At 40.8% G+C, this 19569-nt stretch overlaps 1 protein-coding gene across 8 annotated transcripts; it reads right to left on the bottom strand.

The window, feature by feature from the left end:
- Positions 1-660: 660 nt before the first annotated feature.
- mia2 (MIA SH3 domain ER export factor 2) lies at positions 661-19383 on the bottom strand. Of its 8 annotated transcripts, XM_061063383.1 has the most exons (28): positions 19155-19383; positions 18925-19058; positions 18074-18160; positions 17595-17910; positions 13234-13470; positions 12879-12979; positions 10634-10765; positions 10418-10439; positions 10209-10297; positions 9840-9911; positions 8700-8810; positions 8378-8449; positions 8165-8269; positions 7923-8045; positions 6701-6889; positions 6459-6549; positions 6217-6284; positions 6060-6130; positions 5878-5979; positions 5700-5796; positions 5408-5475; positions 4861-4946; positions 4611-4724; positions 3528-3677; positions 2624-2779; positions 2374-2426; positions 2080-2257; positions 661-1978 (listed from the first exon to the last, which is right to left on the bottom strand). In XM_061063383.1, the coding sequence occupies exons 1-28, from the start codon at positions 19273-19275 to the stop codon at positions 1758-1760; spliced, it is 3366 nt and encodes a 1121-aa protein (XP_060919366.1). In that variant the 5' UTR covers positions 19276-19383; the 3' UTR covers positions 661-1757. The 8 variants fall into 8 exon arrangements, with proteins under 8 accessions (XP_060919366.1, XP_060919362.1, XP_060919363.1 ...); XM_061063379.1 differs by lacking the exons at positions 17595-17910; positions 18074-18160; positions 18925-19058; positions 19155-19383 and adding an exon at positions 13614-14816; XM_061063380.1 differs by lacking the exons at positions 17595-17910; positions 18074-18160; positions 18925-19058; positions 19155-19383 and adding an exon at positions 13614-14816 and having other exon boundaries at positions 4611-4721.
- Between the last annotated feature and the right edge of the window lie 186 nt (positions 19384-19569).

The raw sequence follows: 19569 nt of genomic DNA, 5'->3' as shown, positions 1-19569 counted from the left end.
AACATCTAAAAATTAACTCTGTGATTGAACAGGGAGGTAACACTAGAATGATCCAAGTGTAGAAGACTCAAATTTTGGGGGGAATTTTGGTAAGTGGTAAATGGATTTGAGCTAGTATAGCGCTTTTCTAGTCTTTTAACTACTCAAAGCGCTTTGACACTGCTGCAGGTCACACCTACACATTCAAACACTGATGGCAGAGGCTGCTATGTAAAATGACCATCAGTATTACCAGTAACTAATCCAATTCATATGCTGCCATTGAAGCAGTGGGAGCAACTTGGGACATGTAGCTGCAGGAACTGGGGATCGAACCCCTGACCTTCCGGTTGAGAGACGACTGACTCTACCACCCCCCTTTTCTTTCTGTTCATAAAGTAAATGATCTGTAAATGTCTGTGATTACAAATCAAAGAGGTTTTATTTTGTTGCATCATTGAAGGTCCTTATATGTGACTAGTGCAGTAAAGTGAGGGCTGTGATAAATTAAAGCATATTTTGTAAATCCCGTCATAGCTTCCCTGTGGTCAGAAAAATGACCATAGCTGTTTGTATGAACAGAATTATACACAAATAAGTGACCAAATTCATCTTATATTGACATACCGATGTTCTATTATTCTTACTGGACATTATGACATAAGAACATATCAAGAGATATACAATTGGACAGTCTTTATTCATCTATTAATAATCATTTTTTATTACAAAATTCACATGGGTGTCATCTGGCTTTTAAAGGCGCCTCTCTTCCTTTCACTGTTGTGTGACTGCCAGAATGAGTCACAGCTTAGTTCCACAGTAAGCAGCTGCTTCGAGCCACTTCTTCAAGCCTAGGCTATGTGCCAGTCCTTGAAACATGATCAAAAGCATTGTTTCCTTCCTGATCTTTGCTGTTAAAGGCCACTGAAAGTCAGGTCTGCAACTTCAAATATAATTTATAAAACTTTCTCACACACCTTAGAGGCATATTTTCCTCAACAAAAAAAAAAATCCTAAATTTCAGATCAAGTCAGTCAGAGACAAAGCATGATTGGGTGTACTCTTTTTGAAGTCTAGTCAAATTCAGGTCCAGAACATGCTGAACAGGTTCATTAAAAGGATGGTGACAACAGCTAAAGTGTTGTTGGTGTTTTGAGACCTAAAAAATGTCAGGGAAATGTCTTCCCTGATAGTCATCTCCTTTAGAAGGAAATCTCTTACTGTGCCATCAGGGTGAAATGTGAACATAAGTTAAACACTCCAGTCTCTGCCGCATACCACACATGCATGATCTCTACATCCACACATGGAAACTAAGTGCCATCGAAGTCCTTTGTGGCATTGTCAAGCAAATAAACAACTGTTTCTGGTTTCCATGGCTACGTTCCCACAAACGTACATCTTCAGGTTCAGCTGCTGCACTCATGAATCCTGCCTCAACCGCCGTCACTGTGACTCCACAGCAATGAACTACTTAACAGAGAATAGTGCTGGATGACGAGAGGGCCAAGTGAGAGTGTCACAGAAAGGAAAAAGGAAAGGGTCAGGGCAGCAGAGAGAAAGAGGATGAAGACCAAGCAGCAGCAGAAAGACAGAAACAAAGAGGACTGATAGTTTGCCTGCACTTCATTAAAGACAGAGCCCTGGTTAACAAGAAGACTTTAAAGTAAATATAGGAATGGAAAAAAACAGCAACCTGCCCAAACATCCATCTAACAACAGGAATTTTAAATCAGAAACGCTGCATCTCTCAGCTCAAGGACACCTGGTCAGACTCAAATGGCATCCTCAGGTGAGGGTGTGTGCTGCTCTGGTGACTGGCTGTGTGGTGGAGAGGGAAGGGCATGTCGAGGAGGAAGAGGACCCATGGAAGGAGGTGGAAGGCCATCGGGGAGAGGAGGGCGCATCATGGGAGCTTGTAGAGGATGAGGAGGGAGAGGTCCACCAGGAGGGAAGCGCGGAGGGAACATCATCCCTGGAGGTGGAAGGGCCCACACTGGAGAAAGAAGAGATGGAAAGAGAGGGTGTAGTTAACTATAACAGCATTGACAGATAATACAGCACTAAAAAAATGTAAAGGTAGCTGTGGCGGCTCACTAGGTCTCATGGGTGGTCCCCCAGGTATCCTGGGAGGGTAAAAATCTGGAGGTGGTGGTCCATAGGGGGGTCTGCGGGGAAAGGGACCATCCATGGGGCCCATTGGATGTCCAGGAAGAAGTGGGCCCCCCGTCCTTGATTCAGCTTCAGGGGGAGTCCTTCGATCACCAGGACCAGACTTTTTGACAAAAGTACAGAACATTTTAAAATGTTAGAAAAGGCCACAGAAACCGAACACACACAGAAGCCTCTACTATAACTGAAATCTGAAACGAACACAAATACTCCTCTCACCTCTCTGTGTTCCATTTCACCAGGACCAAAACTGTTTTCTCGGAATGAGCCATCTGCATTAAGAGAGAGGAAATTAACAACCATAAAGTTTTCTTTATACATTTTTTAATACTCAAAATTGATTTTCCATTTCAACAGTGTGTGTATATATTTACACATTTTCAATCCAGACAGTTAAAGGTGGCAGGGTATTATAGCTGAGGGCATAAGGAAGCACTAACAAGCAGCTATATTAATTACACTGACTTACCAGTCATGTCTGCAGGGTGGAACGGTCCTGGGGGGAGACCCCTAGGAGGGAGAGGGCCAGGTGGAAAAGGGCCAGGAGTTGGAAAAGGGCCCATAGCCCCTGGAGGAGGCGGAGCTCTCCTGTACATTGGACCTCCTGGATCAGAGAACATATAGCCTAGAACACACAGCGAGAGAAATACCAACAAATAAAGTTTAATGAACATCTCATGAGATAAATAACCCAATACAAACATTCATCACAAATCTTAACAGACAGCTGTTTTCAGTGTCCAAAGTCGTGTTCACATGCACTGTCAAAATGCATTTAGCATGCACATATGCAAAATATGACTGACTGAATGTTAGGAGCCAGTAGCCACACCTGTGCATTGACTGCAATACATCAACGTTTCAGTGTGCAGACACAATACCACAATGCCTTTAAAACATACATATTATTGATCTGTACAGAATCAAGGTGCACACGGATTGGAACAGAGTGGACTGAATTTTATACACGTGTAACCATAGTAACGGCCATGTTGCTAATGACACAACAGAAATCCAACAGTGTCACATACAAATATCTCAACACGTGAGGAAAGATAAACATTTTTTTATTCAGTCCACATTAAGTGAACTGAAATTTCCCCCCAAACATTGGAGCATTAAATTCAAGACATCCATAATTAAAATCAGTAGTTTAAATCATCTCTAAAGTGAGGAGGAAATGCTAAAAATCATTTTGAAGGAATGGTTACACTGGAGTACTTACCTGCTTTGGATCAAACTGTTTAAATGGTCATAGTAGTAGTCCTCCATTTGTTCTGTGGCATGTATGAGCATCACCAGGGCCTCACTGATTCTCTCTATTTCTTTCTCTGTATCTCTCTCTTGCAACATATTCACTATCATACACAAACCTGGATGTCCTAGGGGCCCGGGGGGTCCAGGTGGGGGTCCCCTGCGATCTCTCTCCCATGTAGGGGAGATTGAGCCACTGTCTGAATGAGGACCTCCGCTCCGCTCCATGTCCCCTGGGCCACCTGGGGGGTCCATAGGACCACGAGGCACTGCCAAGGAAAGAATCAGACAGAGAGGAACACAGGAGAGGAATAGTGAGAGGAAAAGAGGGAGGAAAGATGTGGAAAAGTGAGGGAGGGAGACAAAGAGGCAACACATTTGGAAATTCAAAATATCAGACAATCAGACCAGAATGAGTGTGACAGCAAGAGAGAGACAAAGAGGTAGAGTTAAGTGTATCTATAGAATAAAACAAAAGGACTGAAGACTAACCATTACACTGTACTCTATTTCTCCACAAACAGCATGCAGACAGACACACCATGCAACTACAATGCTGATCATGCTACAGCCAGCAGCTCTTCTTTAACATGCTGCAAGTATTTACTGCCATGACTTGTGGGACAGAATTAGCAACTTCACTGTATGTAAAAGATTCAAGATTTGAGAAAAACAAACTGCCAAAAGCTAGAGATCCAGATGATACTTTAAAACAATCATATCAAAGGATGGAGCTGGTCTGAAATAGTAGTCGAGTGTCAGGAAAACTATATTTACACTTTTAGTGGTGGTTTGACTTTTCAGGACTAATTCTGGTGATTAAAATGTTTTGAAGACTGAATCTTGTTTTCCATGGTCCAAGCGTAGGTGCTGTGTTCCTTGGGTCCTTCTCGCAGTATCACATTTCTTGGCTACTTGAAAGTTGTTTAATGACTTGACCTGCTTTTGAGCCAGATCCCAGCACCGCCTGTCACTGCAGCTGTGAGTGACCACTGGGCTCAGTCTTAAGTGATACACTCGCTATACAGATACATGGTGCTTCTACTGTTGTGAACGTATGTTGGCATTTCATAGTCTAGACCCTAAAAAAATAAGAACAATTCCACTTTTATCAACTGTCTTTGAAGGAAAAAGCCTCATCCTATGTACAGATGAATACAGTGTGATATATATGGAGATTGAGACTCTTTATGTGCATGTACCTCTAGGAGACAGTCTAGCAGGGGGCCCGTCCATTAATGTTGGTGGAGATAGGAAAGCTCTAGTTTCAGATGCAGGTCGACCCAAAGGAGACGGACCGTAAGGTGACCTTTCTGCTGGAGGTGGAGAATCATTAGGTAAATGCTAAGATGAAAGAATCTGTACTCAGTGGGTTCAGGGCTCTGATCTGTTAGCCACTGAATATAATGTTGTATATTAATCGTGTGTGTGTGTGTGTGTGTGTGCGCTAACCTCTGAAAGGCAGTGGTCTAGCCAAGCTATCCAACGCGTAGGGATCCTTGTCCAGGGCATCTAGTTTAAACTGTGTGTCTGTCAGCCTGGAAGCAAACACATTGAAGGTCAACATATGACAAAGACTTTCTGGATCTATTATGTATAGTACACAAAAATAAATCAATACACTAAAGCATCAAACACAATCAAATCTGTCATCTTGACTTTTAAATGCAGGATATTTTTGCATTTACTGAAGAACAAAAATACTTGTGATTACAGCTACACATTAACCTCATGTTTATTTAAATTGGACTGCTGTGACTTAACGTCACGGGTGACTAAAACCTGAGCCCTAACGTTCACATATTATAGAGACTTAATTGCTTGCCCCTGTAGGTTTCCTCAACTCGCAACCACAAAACAGGCTGTAATGGCTGAAATGAAATCTTTCAAGGCAAATGCAATTCAATTACAACATATCATGTCCACTGAAAGAGCTTGTTTTTGGCCCAAATTTAAACATGCTGGAATTCCCCTTAATGTTCAGATAATGTATGCTCACTTCTGCCTGAAGAGGGCGTTCTCTCTCCTGATGTCTGCAAGCTCTCTCTCAGCTGCACGGGCTGCCAGCTGGGGAATCAAGCCGAGATCAATGACATGAAATAAGCACATACATTCAAAAAAAGGCTATCATGAGACTGTCAAAAAGTTTTGATTTGTAGCCCAGTGTGTGCTGCATTTACTGACAAGAATGTAGAAGGCCAAACCTAAACAAACTGATACGGGCTTTGCATTAAAAAAAATATTTCACAGCATATTTCTCTCAATATATCTCAAAAAGGATTTTGACTTACCCAGTTATTGTGTGCCTTCTTCTCATGTGCTGATATTTGAGTCTGGTAAGACTGTTTGGATTTTTCCAGCTCCTCTTCCATCTCCTCTGCTCGTTGCCTGCAGAAAGAAGTGATGCACAGGTGAATGAGGCTCACTTATGTCACATTTGTTTTAAATTGCAGGTGAGGAAGCAGCTACCTATAGTTGTTGAGTTCTTCCATGGCCAAAGCAATGTTTTTGTCTGCTTTGTTTAACCTTTCTTCCTTCTGCATGCGCTCCTTCTCCTCTACTGTCAGCAGCCTGCAAGAGAACACAATAATCAACATCCTGGACAAATACTGTAGCTTTGGGCTTTTCTGCACTTTTATTAGTGTGTATACCTGTGAAGCTTCAGCTCCTTCTCCTGGTACATTTCTGTCATAATGTTGAGTTTCTGTTGTAGCCTTTGCACCTGTACACATGAATAAGAGAATAAGAGACGTTTATCCAAAAGAAAGTGAAAATGGGACAAGAACTTATATAACTGACGTCACCCACTTGATCTGAGTAGTGCTCAGAGTCTGACTGCAGGGATAATTTCTCATTCTCCAGTTCTTTGATGCTCCCTAGATGTAAAAACAAACAAACAGTGACACAGAACATTAATGATATGTATAGTCTCTGCACATGAACTTATTTTGTATAACCTCTAAAAACTCAAATTGTTTCCACATCACAAACTTTCCATACATTACTGGAAGCTCTATTAATAGTGACCTAACACTTTCTGGCTTGCTCACCTTCCAGGTCTTCTTTAGCTTTTATTTCATCATTCAGTTTGGCAAATGCTCTGTCCTTGTCTTCATCTACAGATTTGAGGTCTGCATTCAGCTACAAGAAAACACAAAACAAACACATTAGCAGGCCCCAAGAAAGAGAATACGCTTAGGTTTAATCTGCATTCAAATATCCTCCAGGTCTAAGCACAAGCCGACATCAAATGCAGTGTCATTATCAGTGTCTGCTTGTTTAGGTCACTTACCTTAGCAGCATAGATTAGTTTCTGGACTTTCTGGAGATGGCCTTGGGTGTCTGTTTTGTCTCCTCTTCCGTTTTCCTCTCGTCTCCTCGCTGTACCATTCGATGTCTCCTGTTCTCCTTCTTCCTGACCACCCTCTTCCTCCATGTCTGGATCCCAAGCTTTCATCCTTAGCAGCCTGTCTGTTAACGACTGTGAAGTGTGAACATACAAATAATGAGAACAACACCAATTTCTATCAACATAAAGATATTGAACAGAATTACACTATCTAAAATATATTTTAATCATAGACTGTAAATATTAATGGATGAAGCTTGAGTGTCTGTTACGGCGGGGGGGCTCCGGAGGCTCATCGGCAGTAGCCGCCATGCTGTAAATCCTGTCTCTGCTTAACTTTTAGTCAACTTAATGACAGGTTGAGAGCTGGAGCTGAGGCGGGGTTTAAGCCTCTTGACATGCCGTAACATATCACCCAACCTGTCAATCAGGTCAGCTACACGCCTAATTACGGATAACACTTATCGTTTGTAAAATAAAAACAGATGCGTTATAAAAAAATGTCACCCCCCGTGCATTGTGTGCCAGTGATGACGATAGCTAATCAGACCTATTTGGTTTTTTGAACCAGGCTGTAAACATGTTAATCTCTGCTGTAAAAACAGCTTTTTAGAATGGGTGTGTATGTGACTTCCTGTGTTCCTGCAGCCAGCCTCTAGTGGACACTTGACAAACTGCAGGATTTTGCACTTCCGCATTGGCTTCATCTTTCAACACCGGAGGCTACCACTTGATTTTAATGCACAATGCAATTTAAAGTTCATTATAAGGCTGTTAAAAGTATTGTTACTTTTTGATACCAGCTGTTTTTAAATGAATGTAATAATAAATAGTGTTGAAAAGTACCAAAGCTTTTTTTTTTAAAAAGCTGCAGATCTTCTTTTAAACCAAAATGTGTCACGAGCATAAGAGTGCCAACAGTTTTGTTTTATTCAAATCCACATGTTGTTTCATCTGGATTACAAGTGATAATTGAGACTAACTGTTTAAAGAAAATAGAGGCACAACTGAAGACAGAGTTTCAATTGCACAAATATGTTGTTGCCAATGTGTGCCATCTAGAAGTGCAGGAGTTTGCATGCAATTTTTGGTCATTAATACAAAAAAATTATTAAATAATAGCTGCTTAGCACTTAAAATGTGTGTATATCTATGTTATTATTACCCATATACGCTCATCCTTGTTGGTCACATCCTGCAGCATCCCACTGTGGGAAACCTCACACCTGCTTATCTCTTCCTCTAACTCGCTCACTCTCTCCGCCCATCCCTCCACCTGCTGCCTCAACTGCAGGAAGAAAGAGATGAAAAAAAAATGAATTCATGGTGCAGGGGATATAGACATGGAGAGGGGAGGAACAAAAATGCAAAACATTAGAAAAATAAAACATGAGATTAATGTCGTACCTGTGCATTGCTTTCCTGTAAAAATTTGTTCTCCTCTCCAGCTGTTTCCATATTCCTCTGCAGTCTTTCACTGTTCATATTGTACACTTTCAAGGTAGTTTGTGCCTAGAATGGAACAGGCAGAGATATTGTCGCAGGAAAGTAAAAAGATGAAGAGAAAAGAAGAACATTTGAAGACACAAAGATAAGATTTTAAGTAATGTATGGCCTCACCTGTTCTTCTTGTGAGTGGAGGTCTTTAGTTTCTTCTTCAGATGTTTCCATGCTCTCCTCAAGCACTGCTATCTGAAAGCATAAATCAATAAATAATCTATTACAAACAACAACCAGTTTGTGAATAACAACGGTACGCTACAGTTTATTAGACTCGGTCGGTTTGTGTGTGTGTGTGTGTGTGTGTGTGTGTGTGTGTGTGTGTGTGTGTGTGTGTGTGTGTGTGTGTGTGTGTGTGTGTGTGTGTGTGTGTGTGTGTGTGTGTGTGTGTGTGTGTGTGTGTGTGTGTGTGTGTGTGTGTGTGTGTGTGTGTTTCTCCTACCCTCCTTTCCTGCTCTTTCCTGTGTTCTTTCTGCTGGTCCAGTTGATCCTTCAGTTGTTTAAGATCCCTCTCCAGCTCCTTTTTGTCATGTCCCATTTGTCTGGCTTTGACCTAAAGAAGAAAGTGAAAACAAAAAACAAGATGTGTTTAGCAAAATGTTTGGATGGTGAAGGAGAAAAAGTGTGGAGAAAACATGAAGATTAATATCACAGTGCAATGTTTCACTAAATGTTCATGTTAAAGATCCTATGATCAATCATTTCATTAAACAATGTATAAACTTACTTTATATGAGGTGTTGCATGTAGACATGGACTAAATGAAAATGAGTAATATGGTCGTCTTTATATTTAGTTTCTGTCATTGTTTGTCTGCCTGGTCTGTTTTTTCTCACTGCTGTCATAATATCATTTTTAGCGTCTACTAAAAGGAACATTTCACAGTCATAGAGCTGAGTATTCTTCTACCAGGTAGATAACGATCAGGAGCAGCTAAATGCAGAGTTAATATTTGTCAGGTGGCAAGAAAAAAAGACATCAAATGAAAGATATCATTTCCTCATAACCCTGGGTGTGTGAATAAGCAAGCCTGTCAAATTTAATTAAAGAGTAAAGATACACCGGAACTGTCGCCAAGTATAAAAAGTAATTAACAGCACGTTTTGAATTAGTGACAAAAAAATGCACACATGATAAAATATCTTGAAGATTAAACTAACAGGCTGAAGTTATTGCTAAGGAAGAAGACATTCCTTTTAGCAAAACGCTATGCAAAGGTTTGTAGTTAAGGAGTCCGGTTTTTGTTTCCATGCAGTGTCAATATTTATTCAGGGGCCTGTAGGTCATCTCTTAATCCTGAAGCCATAATGTCCGATGTGTCCTTGGGCAAGACACTTAACCCAAAGTTACTCCTGCTGCTTTGTTGGCGGAGTATGATTGTGTATGAATGGGATTAGTTTCACCTGATGGTCACTTTACATATCAACCTCTACCATCAGTGTGTGAATGGGTAGCTGTGACCTGCAGTGAGGAAGTGCTTTGAGTAGTCAGAAGACTAGAAAAGAGAGACTGTATACAAGCTCAAGTTCATTTACAAAACACCATAAAGAGCACTTTTTTTCTTCTGTTCTCTCTGCCTTACCTCCAGTTCTTCTGTTTTTTGAGTTTGGGCCAGAACGCCACTGTCTCTTAACGAGCCCTCCAGGTCATCATACTGCAAATTACAAATTATAAAAGAAAAACATCAAAGATTAAATCAAAGCAGGAATCATGATCATGAAAGCCAAGACAAAAAAGAATGTAATTAGGGTTTGCATAATGTCAATAATTGTCTGCAAGTAATTTCTAATGTGTCTTGTTGATACACTTCAGACAACATTCATCTTCTGATTCAGAAGCTTTTCACTTGAATGAATATCAAAACATATTAAATTAATTTGGCTGCAGTGTAATTTTTCAAGCGTCGGATGTCACCAAGCAGCAATCAGTCAGAATTAGCACAAGTACCAACCTCTTGTTGACATTTGCTGAGAGTCTCAAGGACTTTACACTTCTCATCCAGCAGCTGTGCAACCTGCTCAGCCATCCATCGCTCTTTACCTAAAAGCAGAGAATACAACGCTCAAAAACACATAAAAAAGGCTTTTCTAAAATATTTCTGCTTGATGGGTCAAATGATGGATTAAGGATGTTATGAAGGAATATGTAGTGAGAACTTACTTCGATAAAATCTGCTCTTTACCTGTAACGAAATAAGAAAATGATGACAAATATTCACTAAAAGATAATCAGTTGTTGAATGGTCACGTTGCCAATAGAACACGTGTATGTATTTCAAGAAAACCTACTTTTTAAAACTATATACTGTAAGCTTTAAAAATATGCATGATAACAAAACTTGATGATAAATCTGTGTTGATGGGGCTGTGTACTCACAGAGCTGTAGCATCTACAGGTGAACAGCAGCATTGTCACAAGCCCCACCAGACTAGAGACGATGACTGGCTCCCATGGCAACCCATACAGGTCTGGTCCAGGTCTGATGTCATCAGGCAGTGCAGATACAACCTAAACAAAGAAGAAAGAGATTTTAATATTGTGTTTCTAATACATTTATGATCAAAATGGGATTCCCTGTCTAAGGACTGAATTATGCAGAATTGAATACTCATTGTAAGAGAAAATGTTTACATTGGGATGAGACTGTAGACTCTGCACAACTCCAAACCAGTTCTTATCAAAGCAACAGAAAACACAATGTGCGGGTACATGTATTCGTCCCTTAGTTATTTAAACATTAGTGATGCTTGAAAGCCTGAGGGTCAAAGAGAAACGAAACAGCTGTTGCTTCAGTAGCTGGGGTTACACTTCCTTCTTTTCTAAAAGTACGTACAAAAGTATCAGATCTTTTCTTTAATAAGTTATAATAAATGCACAATTGACAACTAAGTGTAACTTTATAAAAGTGTGAGTTATTAATTGGTTTTGATAGCAGTTTGTACTGACTCCTAAGTGTTAGCAGTTTACTACACAGATATTCAAATTAATAAATAGCAATTCAAAGTGGCTATGTTTGGCTGCTATTAGTCAAATTTAAAAACACCTGCCACAATTTAAATGAAAGCCTAGAAACAGCAGGAAAGCACAATCCCTGATCACACATATCAATTAGCTGGATAGCTATAAGCTAACTCTGAAGAATAACAAACAACTCAAAAAGCTACAAACTATATTAATGTGGTCCTGACAGCTGGTTAACAGCACTCACAGGACACAAGTGTCGACAAACACAAGTTATAGACATTTTAAAAATGACCTCCGTGATAATACTGATATATTTAGTCTTGTCAGTCTGCTACGTTGTGTCAGCTGTGACGGCTAGTTATGACATGCTAACGAAACCTGCCACATAACGTACATCCTTCACTTTCTCCACAGCGATGCTGTAGTACGCCTCTGCCGTCTCCTGAAACTCCACCGCTTTGCTGGCCAACTGCTCACTTGTCGTATGTTCCGCCATTTCTGAATCACTTCATTTGGTTATTAAAAAAGCGGTATTTCTCATTTCAACCAACATAAGGAGCAGAGACTGAAGCCATCGACCGGGCTGGCGGCGATTTCACATCCTATTCACAACAACGACTCTCAAGAGTGGATGACGTCAACTGCACGTCGTAGGGGGAGTAGAAAATTACACTCTCTCTAAAAAACCCTCACAGAGGTTCTTAGTGACTCATTCTTCCTATTGATATATAAAACCAACCGTGTAAAATATATGACGCATAAATACATTCGTGTACATTTATTTGAGCACTTAACACTATCGTGCTGCTGGTATTACACCCCCGCCTATGTAAATGGTTCACTCGCAACGTCACCAATTGTAAAATGCCACACTGGCACATCGGAGCAGTTTAAAAGTGACACCACACCAAAGGAAACAGGTGTATATAGACTTAATGACGTATTATGGTAATGTTATTTCAAACTGAATAAATATGTGGCTTTATACACAAATGATACATTTCTCAAACTATGTACGACCACGTGTCATAGGTGTTAGGTTACGGCACAAGTTGGCTAGTACCGAGCTGGTCTAAATAGGGCACAGGTGGAGACTTGACTAATTTTTACATGTCTAATATATTCCAAAAGTTAGTCTGCTCACCGAACTGTCTTCATTTTCGTCCATTTAAACTTTAGACTCATTAATCCCCCGAAAATATTAATAAGTACTTTGCCTTTAGAGCAGTTTGATAGCCAGTTGGCTTGACGTGTGTAATAGAGCCACTAGCACTAAGCAATGTGAGTGATGTGGACAGAGCTAAGATGTTTGACATCTGAGAGGGAGGCAAAGCTCAATGCTAAAGGAGAGGAGAGTAAGATAAACATGTCACAAGTTCAGTGTCTTAAAGAACCACACTCCTAATTCATATAAAAGTAAAGCTTACAGGAGATAAAGGAAACACACTAATGATTGTACAGTGGCTATTTCTAAGGTAACTAGGCCTACTACTTTGTCTTTTATTTTGAAGTTGGGTACCTTAAAGAAGCAGACTGAAGAAAGACTGATTGGATTGTACCTGTTTTAGATGTCATATTTGGATGTCATGTGAAAAAAAGTTTCTGGTCGGATTATTTAGATACACTTACATTTGGTCTTCATTTTCTTTACTCTTACCTGCACAGTCAGCCATATGAGGAGCTCTCTCGCTGCATGGACATGAGTGCTTGAGTCCTCAGCGATCTTCTGAACAAAGTCCAGAGTTTGCTGTATTACCCCTGAAGTTAAAAATGACAAACATAAAAGAAATTCAAAATTAAATTGTTCCCTCTTTTTCAAATTTAAATTGATGGAATACTTGTTTTCATGTAAATAGGCTCATAAATGTTAACAGTGTTCTAGTCATGCCTTAATCTTTCATAGTAAATTTGCAGGAGAATGCGGCAGGTCAACAGATCTTCTTACTTTTCACTGCTAAATTTGAATCATTCTTTAATCCTTCTTGATTAAGCGACACTTGAGTCATCCATACCTTCTTGCTTTTTTGGCGGTCCTGGCTCAATGTCTCTTTCTTCTTTCTTAGTTACCCTCTCTTCCTCTGTGCCACCACCTATCTTTTTATCACTCTGTTTATCCCGTCCCATCCATTCATCTTTCGGAGTGTTAGTATCCAGGCCTACCGAGGAATCTCCCACCTTTTGTAACTCGTCATACATTTCCTTATCTTTACTGGGAGTTGAACAGGACTCACCAACACAGCTGCCATCAGCTGTATTTAACAGGGAACACACATGCACTCTGGTTGAGATCATTATAATGCATTCAAATCCAAACTGAAATCAAAATATTAATTTAACTTCAGTTATCAATCATTTCAGTGTTGATCTTTGAGGCCATGTAGACAAAACATACCTTGATGGCTTGTGTTACTGGTGTCTGGTTTTCCTGTGCTGAAAGTCTCTCTTACTTTTGCTAGCAGCATTTCTAGCTTCTGAAGTGAGAGGAGTGTTTTGGTCTTTTCTTTGTCCTCCTGCGGTGCATCCTGCAGCCTTTTGCTTGGAGCAACAAGCATCTCCATGTGGTGATGCAGAAGTCTCTCTACATCCAGCACTATAGAGTCAGCCGTATCAGGATCACCTGTCATTGTTTCTGAGCTTCCCAAGACGTCATCCAAGAACTGCAGCTTGTGACGCCCAAACAGGTCCGTTAAAATGTCTATATCGTCTGCACTTATGAAGGCGAGGAGGTTCTTGTAAAATCTGGAGAGAGTTTTTGTTTGTGATGGAGTCTCTGCGTTCAGAGGAATAGAGCTTGGATGAGAATAGGGGGTCTGCAATAAGGAAGGGGAAGGCTGCTTATGTGACAGGCTGTCAGAAGTATCTGTGAGCAAATCTTGAACATAAACTTGGCTTGAATCAGTGGCTGTATCTGGTTCTTCTTCAGGAGTCAGAGTGGTGGATGTTTCAAGCGTAGAAGAGTCCAAACTTTGGGCAGTGTCTGTGGATTCCTTCGTCTCTGCAGTAGGTGTTTGTCTAAAATAGCTAAAGGCATTTTTGAAAAGGCCAAAAGCACCTCCACTTTCAGCTTCAGAGTCATCAGTACTATCAGACTGGAGCGGGGAACCAGTTGAATGTTGTGCCGTTTCTTCAGATATCACAGCCTGAGCTTCAAATGCTTCACCGGGCAGAATTTTTCCATCTGTCATTAATTCAGTGCCAACCGTGTTTTGATTCGTCACCTTAACATCAGCATAATCGCTCAGTTTTTCATCATCATGCTTCATATTGAGCTCTCTCTCTTCCTCGTTATAATCACCATTTTTTGTCTCTATTTTGTCCTCATGAGAAAGCTCTTTACTGCCAGTTTCTTCAACATTAATTTCCTGATAGAGCACTTTGTCTCCAGTAAGCTCAGGAATCTTTTCTTTGACTTCGGTTGTCTGGCTTGATGAAACTTCTTTACCTTCAACTGAATGTAGCAGATCATTGTTTGTGTATTCCATGTTCTCTGTCTGATTGAGTCCCAAAACATTAAGATCAGCCTCAGCATCATCATGTCGTTTGTCTTCTTTTACTCCTCCTCCCTGCTGTCTATCGTCATCTCTCTCTGTACCCTTCAATGATAAGGTCTGACTCTCTTCTGTCATGTTAGATTCTGGATTTGGGTTCCCTGCCACTACATCTCCTTCTTCTTTTGAGAACTTATTAGTTGAATCCTTTCCATCTCTAGCCCTAACAAATTGTTCTTCGCTCCCCTCTTCTTCCTTCTTCCTCCTCTCTCCCTCCACATTCTCCTTAGCATCCTGTACCTCATGAAGTGACTCTTTTTGTTTGTTTTCCTCCTCTTTTTCTGCTTCTTCCACCTGGGGATTCTCTGTCCGTCTTTCGTCAGTCTGTGAGGATGTTTCTACACTTTCTTCATCTTGTGTCTCTTTCTCTTTGCTCTCTGAATCTGGCCTGTTCATGTTTTCTATCTCTGGCTCAAAGTGAGATAATTTAACTCGCTCTTCTTCACAATCTTTTTTCTCTTTTTCACTTCCTTCCTCCAACAGCTTGAACTCTTCCGTTTGTTCCCTTTCTTTTGACTCTTCTACCACTCTCTGTAGTTCCTCCTCTATCTCTTCTATCGGATGCTGCTCGTCCTCCACTTTGCCACGCTTCTCCTCTTCCTTTAACTCCTCTGTCTCATCCTGTGTCACCTTTTCCTCCTCCTGTCTTTCCTCTTCCTTTGACTCCCCAAACTCCTCCTGGTTTCCTTCATCTTTTATCTCCTCCACCTCCTCCTTGAACTCCTCCAACCCCACTGGATTCTCAATTTCTGAAATCTCCTTTACTTCCTGCGGCTTTTCCTCTTCCTTTAACTCCTCCATCTCATCCTGCGTCGCCTCTTCCTCCTGTCTTTCCTTTGACTCTCCAAACTCCTCCTGGATTCCTACTTCTTTTATCTCCTTTATATCCAGCTGTGTCTTCTCCTCCATTAACTCCTCTGACTCCAGCAGTTTCCCCTCATCTGATATCTCCTTTACTTCCTGTTGCTTTTCCTCTTCCTTTGACTCTTTTACTTTATCCTGTTTTTCCTCATCCACTTCTTGGTGCTCTTCTTGTGCCCTTATCTCTTCCTCCTCTTCAAACTCCATCTGCTTCTGCTCTTTCTTTAACTCCTCTGTTCTCATCTCATCTTCTTCCTCCATCTCAGTCTCTGTGTCAGAATCTTTAAACGAGGTAGGCCCACTTTCATTCAGGGCGTATTTCTCAATCCCTGTTGTGATAGTTGTTACTGACTGTAGGTTATCTATCTCAGTGTCTTTAACAGTGTCTTTTTGCTCTTGTGCGTCTTCTTCACCTTGGTTGGCGTTCAGCTGCTTGTCTGGAGACACAGACCCCTGATCTGCGACGCTTCCTATCCGTTCTAAAGTCTCATGCTCGTTGAAGATTTGATTATGATTCTCTACCATGCTCTCTCCATCAACACTGCCAACTATAACATGTTCAGCTGAACCTTCAGTCTCAGTAATGTCTCTGTGTAGTCCATCTGCCTCTTCATTATTCACACCCTCGTCATGCTCATCTTCTCTAGCACTTATATTAACAGGCAAATCAGCCGATTCATCAATATGACTCTGGATCTCGTCACTTTCCCCCACCAGGTTCTCTGTTTTGTCTTCCTCAACTCCACTTTCAGATCGTCCTGTGGAGTCCACAGAACTTAAATTGGTCAACACATCAATGTGAGATTGTGTCAATAAATCCTGATCAGTCTCACTCACAGTTTTAATTTCTTCTTCTTCTCTTGTGTGCCTGTCATTATCATCCCCCTCGTGTTTGATTGCTTTGGATGTCTGATGATCTTTACCTTCAATTTCTGCAGATAGTTCCCCAACGAGTACAGTATTCTCTGTCCTATAATCAATCACTGCGTCTTCTTTATCATCTTCCTTACTTCCTATTTGATGAAAGCTGTCAGGCGTTGAAGACTTTCCTCCTACGGCCTCAGCTGCTGCACTTCCTGGTAAATCACTACTTTTACTTCTGTCTGAAACACCTGTACTGTTGTTATCACTGTCAGCAGTGATTGGTTCTGTGGTGCCAGGTGCTGTCTCTGAGTGGGCATTTTGGTCTTCTGTCATTTCTACCATCTTTGATTCATGGATTGTTTCTGTCCTTACTTCCTCTGTGAGTGTAGGTTGTAATTGACTGGTATCCACTCTCTCTGACCCTGTCTGCCGGTCTAATGTTTCATCATTTTCTGGCTCCTGAAAATCACTTCCTGTACTCTCATCAATCTTGTCTTTGTTGTAGCCTAATATGTCCCCAATTCCCAAATCATACCAAGAACCAGATGCTGGCTGTTCCTCTTCTTCAGTGGTCTCCTGGACCTGGCTTTCAGTTCTCTCCGACTCCTGATTGGTCCAGCCAAATCCGAGCGTGTTTGAAAGTCCGCTTCCAAGCCAATCCATCGTTCCCGTTTCTTTCTTCTCCTCCTCATGTAATTGGCTGCCTTCTAGATCCAGAGACATCCTCCTACTCCTAAATGTCTCTGCTGGTTCTTGCTCTTCATCTTCTTTCCTTTCTTCTTCTTCTTCCTCTTTTTCTGCAGGATTTGCAGTTTCTTTCTCTCCTCCAAATCCAAGCCACCCAGTCATGGTTGAAGTGAACGATTCTGCATTTTCTCCCTCTTCTTCTCTTTCTTTAACATCAGTATCTGTTGTTCCACCATCTCCTCCCATCCCCAGCCATTCTGTCATCGAAGAGGTGAAAGAAGACGCTTCGGCCTGAGGCTCTTCTCTCGCATCTCCTTTCTCTCTTTCAGCCACATTTGCGGGTTCTTCCTCTTTAGTAAGACCTAACCATCCTGTCATTGAAGAACCATGCCAAGGAGAGGAGGTAGACCCACCTTGTTCCTTTGAAGCAGCAGGATCCTCTTGTGCTCCCTCCTGAGTCCCAGCAGCATCATCATCAGGATTTGTGTTTTTGTCCGGCTCTTCCTGTGTGCAACCCTCGGCTTCCTGTGCTGACTCTGCAGATTCTGTTGAGATGTCTTCTGATGCTGATGGACTTTCGGCATTCTCATTATCCAAAGACGGGGCAGTTTGCGTTGTTTCTGGCTCCTGGTTTTGGGTCCTATCCACATCCTCATTGTCATCATCATTGTCTAGATGACTGGAGTCAATGGGATAACCAAACTCATCCATACAAAAGAAATCAGATTCCTGAAGGAAGACAGGAGATGAAAACACTTCAGTAATGTGTCATTTTCCCTGAACAGCTTCAAGACTATACTACAACAATCATTTGATGAAATCATTATGAAATAGCATGTTTTCTGTTCAAAGACCTTAAGCTGAAGAGAAACTTAAAAGAAAGCTGGTTTACCTGTGTTTCCACTATTTTCTCCACAGTCACATAAAGCTGCTCCTGTCGCACTGCATCCTTCGGGAAATAGCCAAACTGTTTGTCAATCTGAAAGAAATAGAAGACAAGACAATGATAACAGTTCTATGAAGCCAAGGCAGCATCGTGGAAGAGATGAACATGAGACTTAAAAAGGTAAAGAGGCACATACTTAATTTACTGTGTCATAATAATTATTGTTTTATATCGTAAGCCTGACTGAAGCAACAAATACAAATACGAAACCTTTCAATTCAGTTTGAACTACAAATAAAATATTGGTCTGTAAAAATTAGACTTGATACAATTTGGGTTTTGCATTGTGATTAGTTTTGTATTAACTATTAACCAAACACATGCATATGAGGCATAGCTTATATGAGGTTATGCAAAGATTTTACACACACACAACCATCTGCAAACAGGTTCTGTTTTAAAATGATCTCCAATTATTAACACTGTTAAAGTGTGACATACTTTATCCTAAATCTTCATGCAGTAGTGAGTGATTGTACGTGATAAATAAAATCTTCAAAGCTGAAAAATCACTGCAAGGTCATTGTTGTGAGGGTCATTATTTTATGAAAACTATTTAGATTTTACTGAGTATAGTATAGTAGTTAAAGTCAGGAGGCGATTTAAATAAACTGTAGGTGTCCTACATTTGTGTTTATCAGGTACATTGTGATGCCAATCAGTGCTGGATACTATCTGTATTAAAATCAGGACTAATCTCTAACCTACACTTGAGATGATCAACTGTTTGAGTACACTCTATTCTGAGAGACAGAGAGAAAACGAACAGGGAGAAGGAAAGGTGATATCAGACTCACAGAACCTGCCCAGAGGTCTTCCCTCTTTCCAGTCAGTTTGTGGTAAACAAAGATGGTGTCTCCTTGTCTGAAGCTCAGGTAACGACAGTCTTTACCATGGTGATCTCTGATGGCCTGCACTCTGCTCATCTTGCCTATATAAACAAACACAAATGAAAGACAGAGATTAACATAAAGAACAGTGACTATACAGCCTATCACAGACTTTGTATGAGTAGTTTTGCACTTACTCTGACATTCTGAATCAACGCAGATCTTGTAGTCAGACAACAATCCCATATTCAAACGAGGTGAAAAAGCAAAAACAATGCCCAAGCCCAAAATGATGTTGTAAGACTGTGAAACAGCCATTGGTGAAGTTTTGAAGGGAGTGTATTAAGAGAAAATGTCCATAATGGTGAAAAATCAGTTCTGCTTGTAGTGCTGGCAAGTGGACATTGCCTCTAAGCTGTTGCTGTCACAGAGACTCAATAGTAAATGGGAAAGATAAGATATAGGGCTTGCATTAAGGTAATCATTAACATCAAAGAGGTGCTTGCAATAGCATACAAAACATTACCTGGTGAGAGGTCAGAGGCTTTTATTTGATTTAAAAATATATTTTTTAGTGGACAATAAGTTTCACTGTGACAGAAATATACAAAA

This window comes from Labrus mixtus, chromosome 18, assembly GCF_963584025.1.
Source record: "Labrus mixtus chromosome 18, fLabMix1.1, whole genome shotgun sequence".
Classification (NCBI taxonomy): Eukaryota; Metazoa; Chordata; class Actinopteri; order Labriformes; family Labridae; genus Labrus; species Labrus mixtus.
The sequence above is the reverse complement of the archived record's forward strand: the minus strand, read 5'-3'. Positions and strand labels throughout refer to the sequence as shown.

What these genes read in the sequence shown, in the direction of transcription:
- mia2 (XM_061063379.1), bottom strand. Translation starts at nt 14,703, where the DNA reads ATGGAATACACAAACAATGATCTGCTACATTCAGTTGAAGGTAAAGAA. An exon ending in TGCTAGACTGTCTCCTAGAG is followed by an intron (nt 3,678 to 4,610) that starts GTACATGCACAT and finishes TTTCCTTGGCAG; the next exon opens with TGCCTCGTGGTCCTATGGAC. An exon ending in CGGGCCCCTAGGACATCCAG is followed by an intron (nt 2,780 to 3,527) that starts GTTTGTGTATGA and finishes TGTGTGTTCTAG; the next exon opens with GCTATATGTTCTCTGATCCA.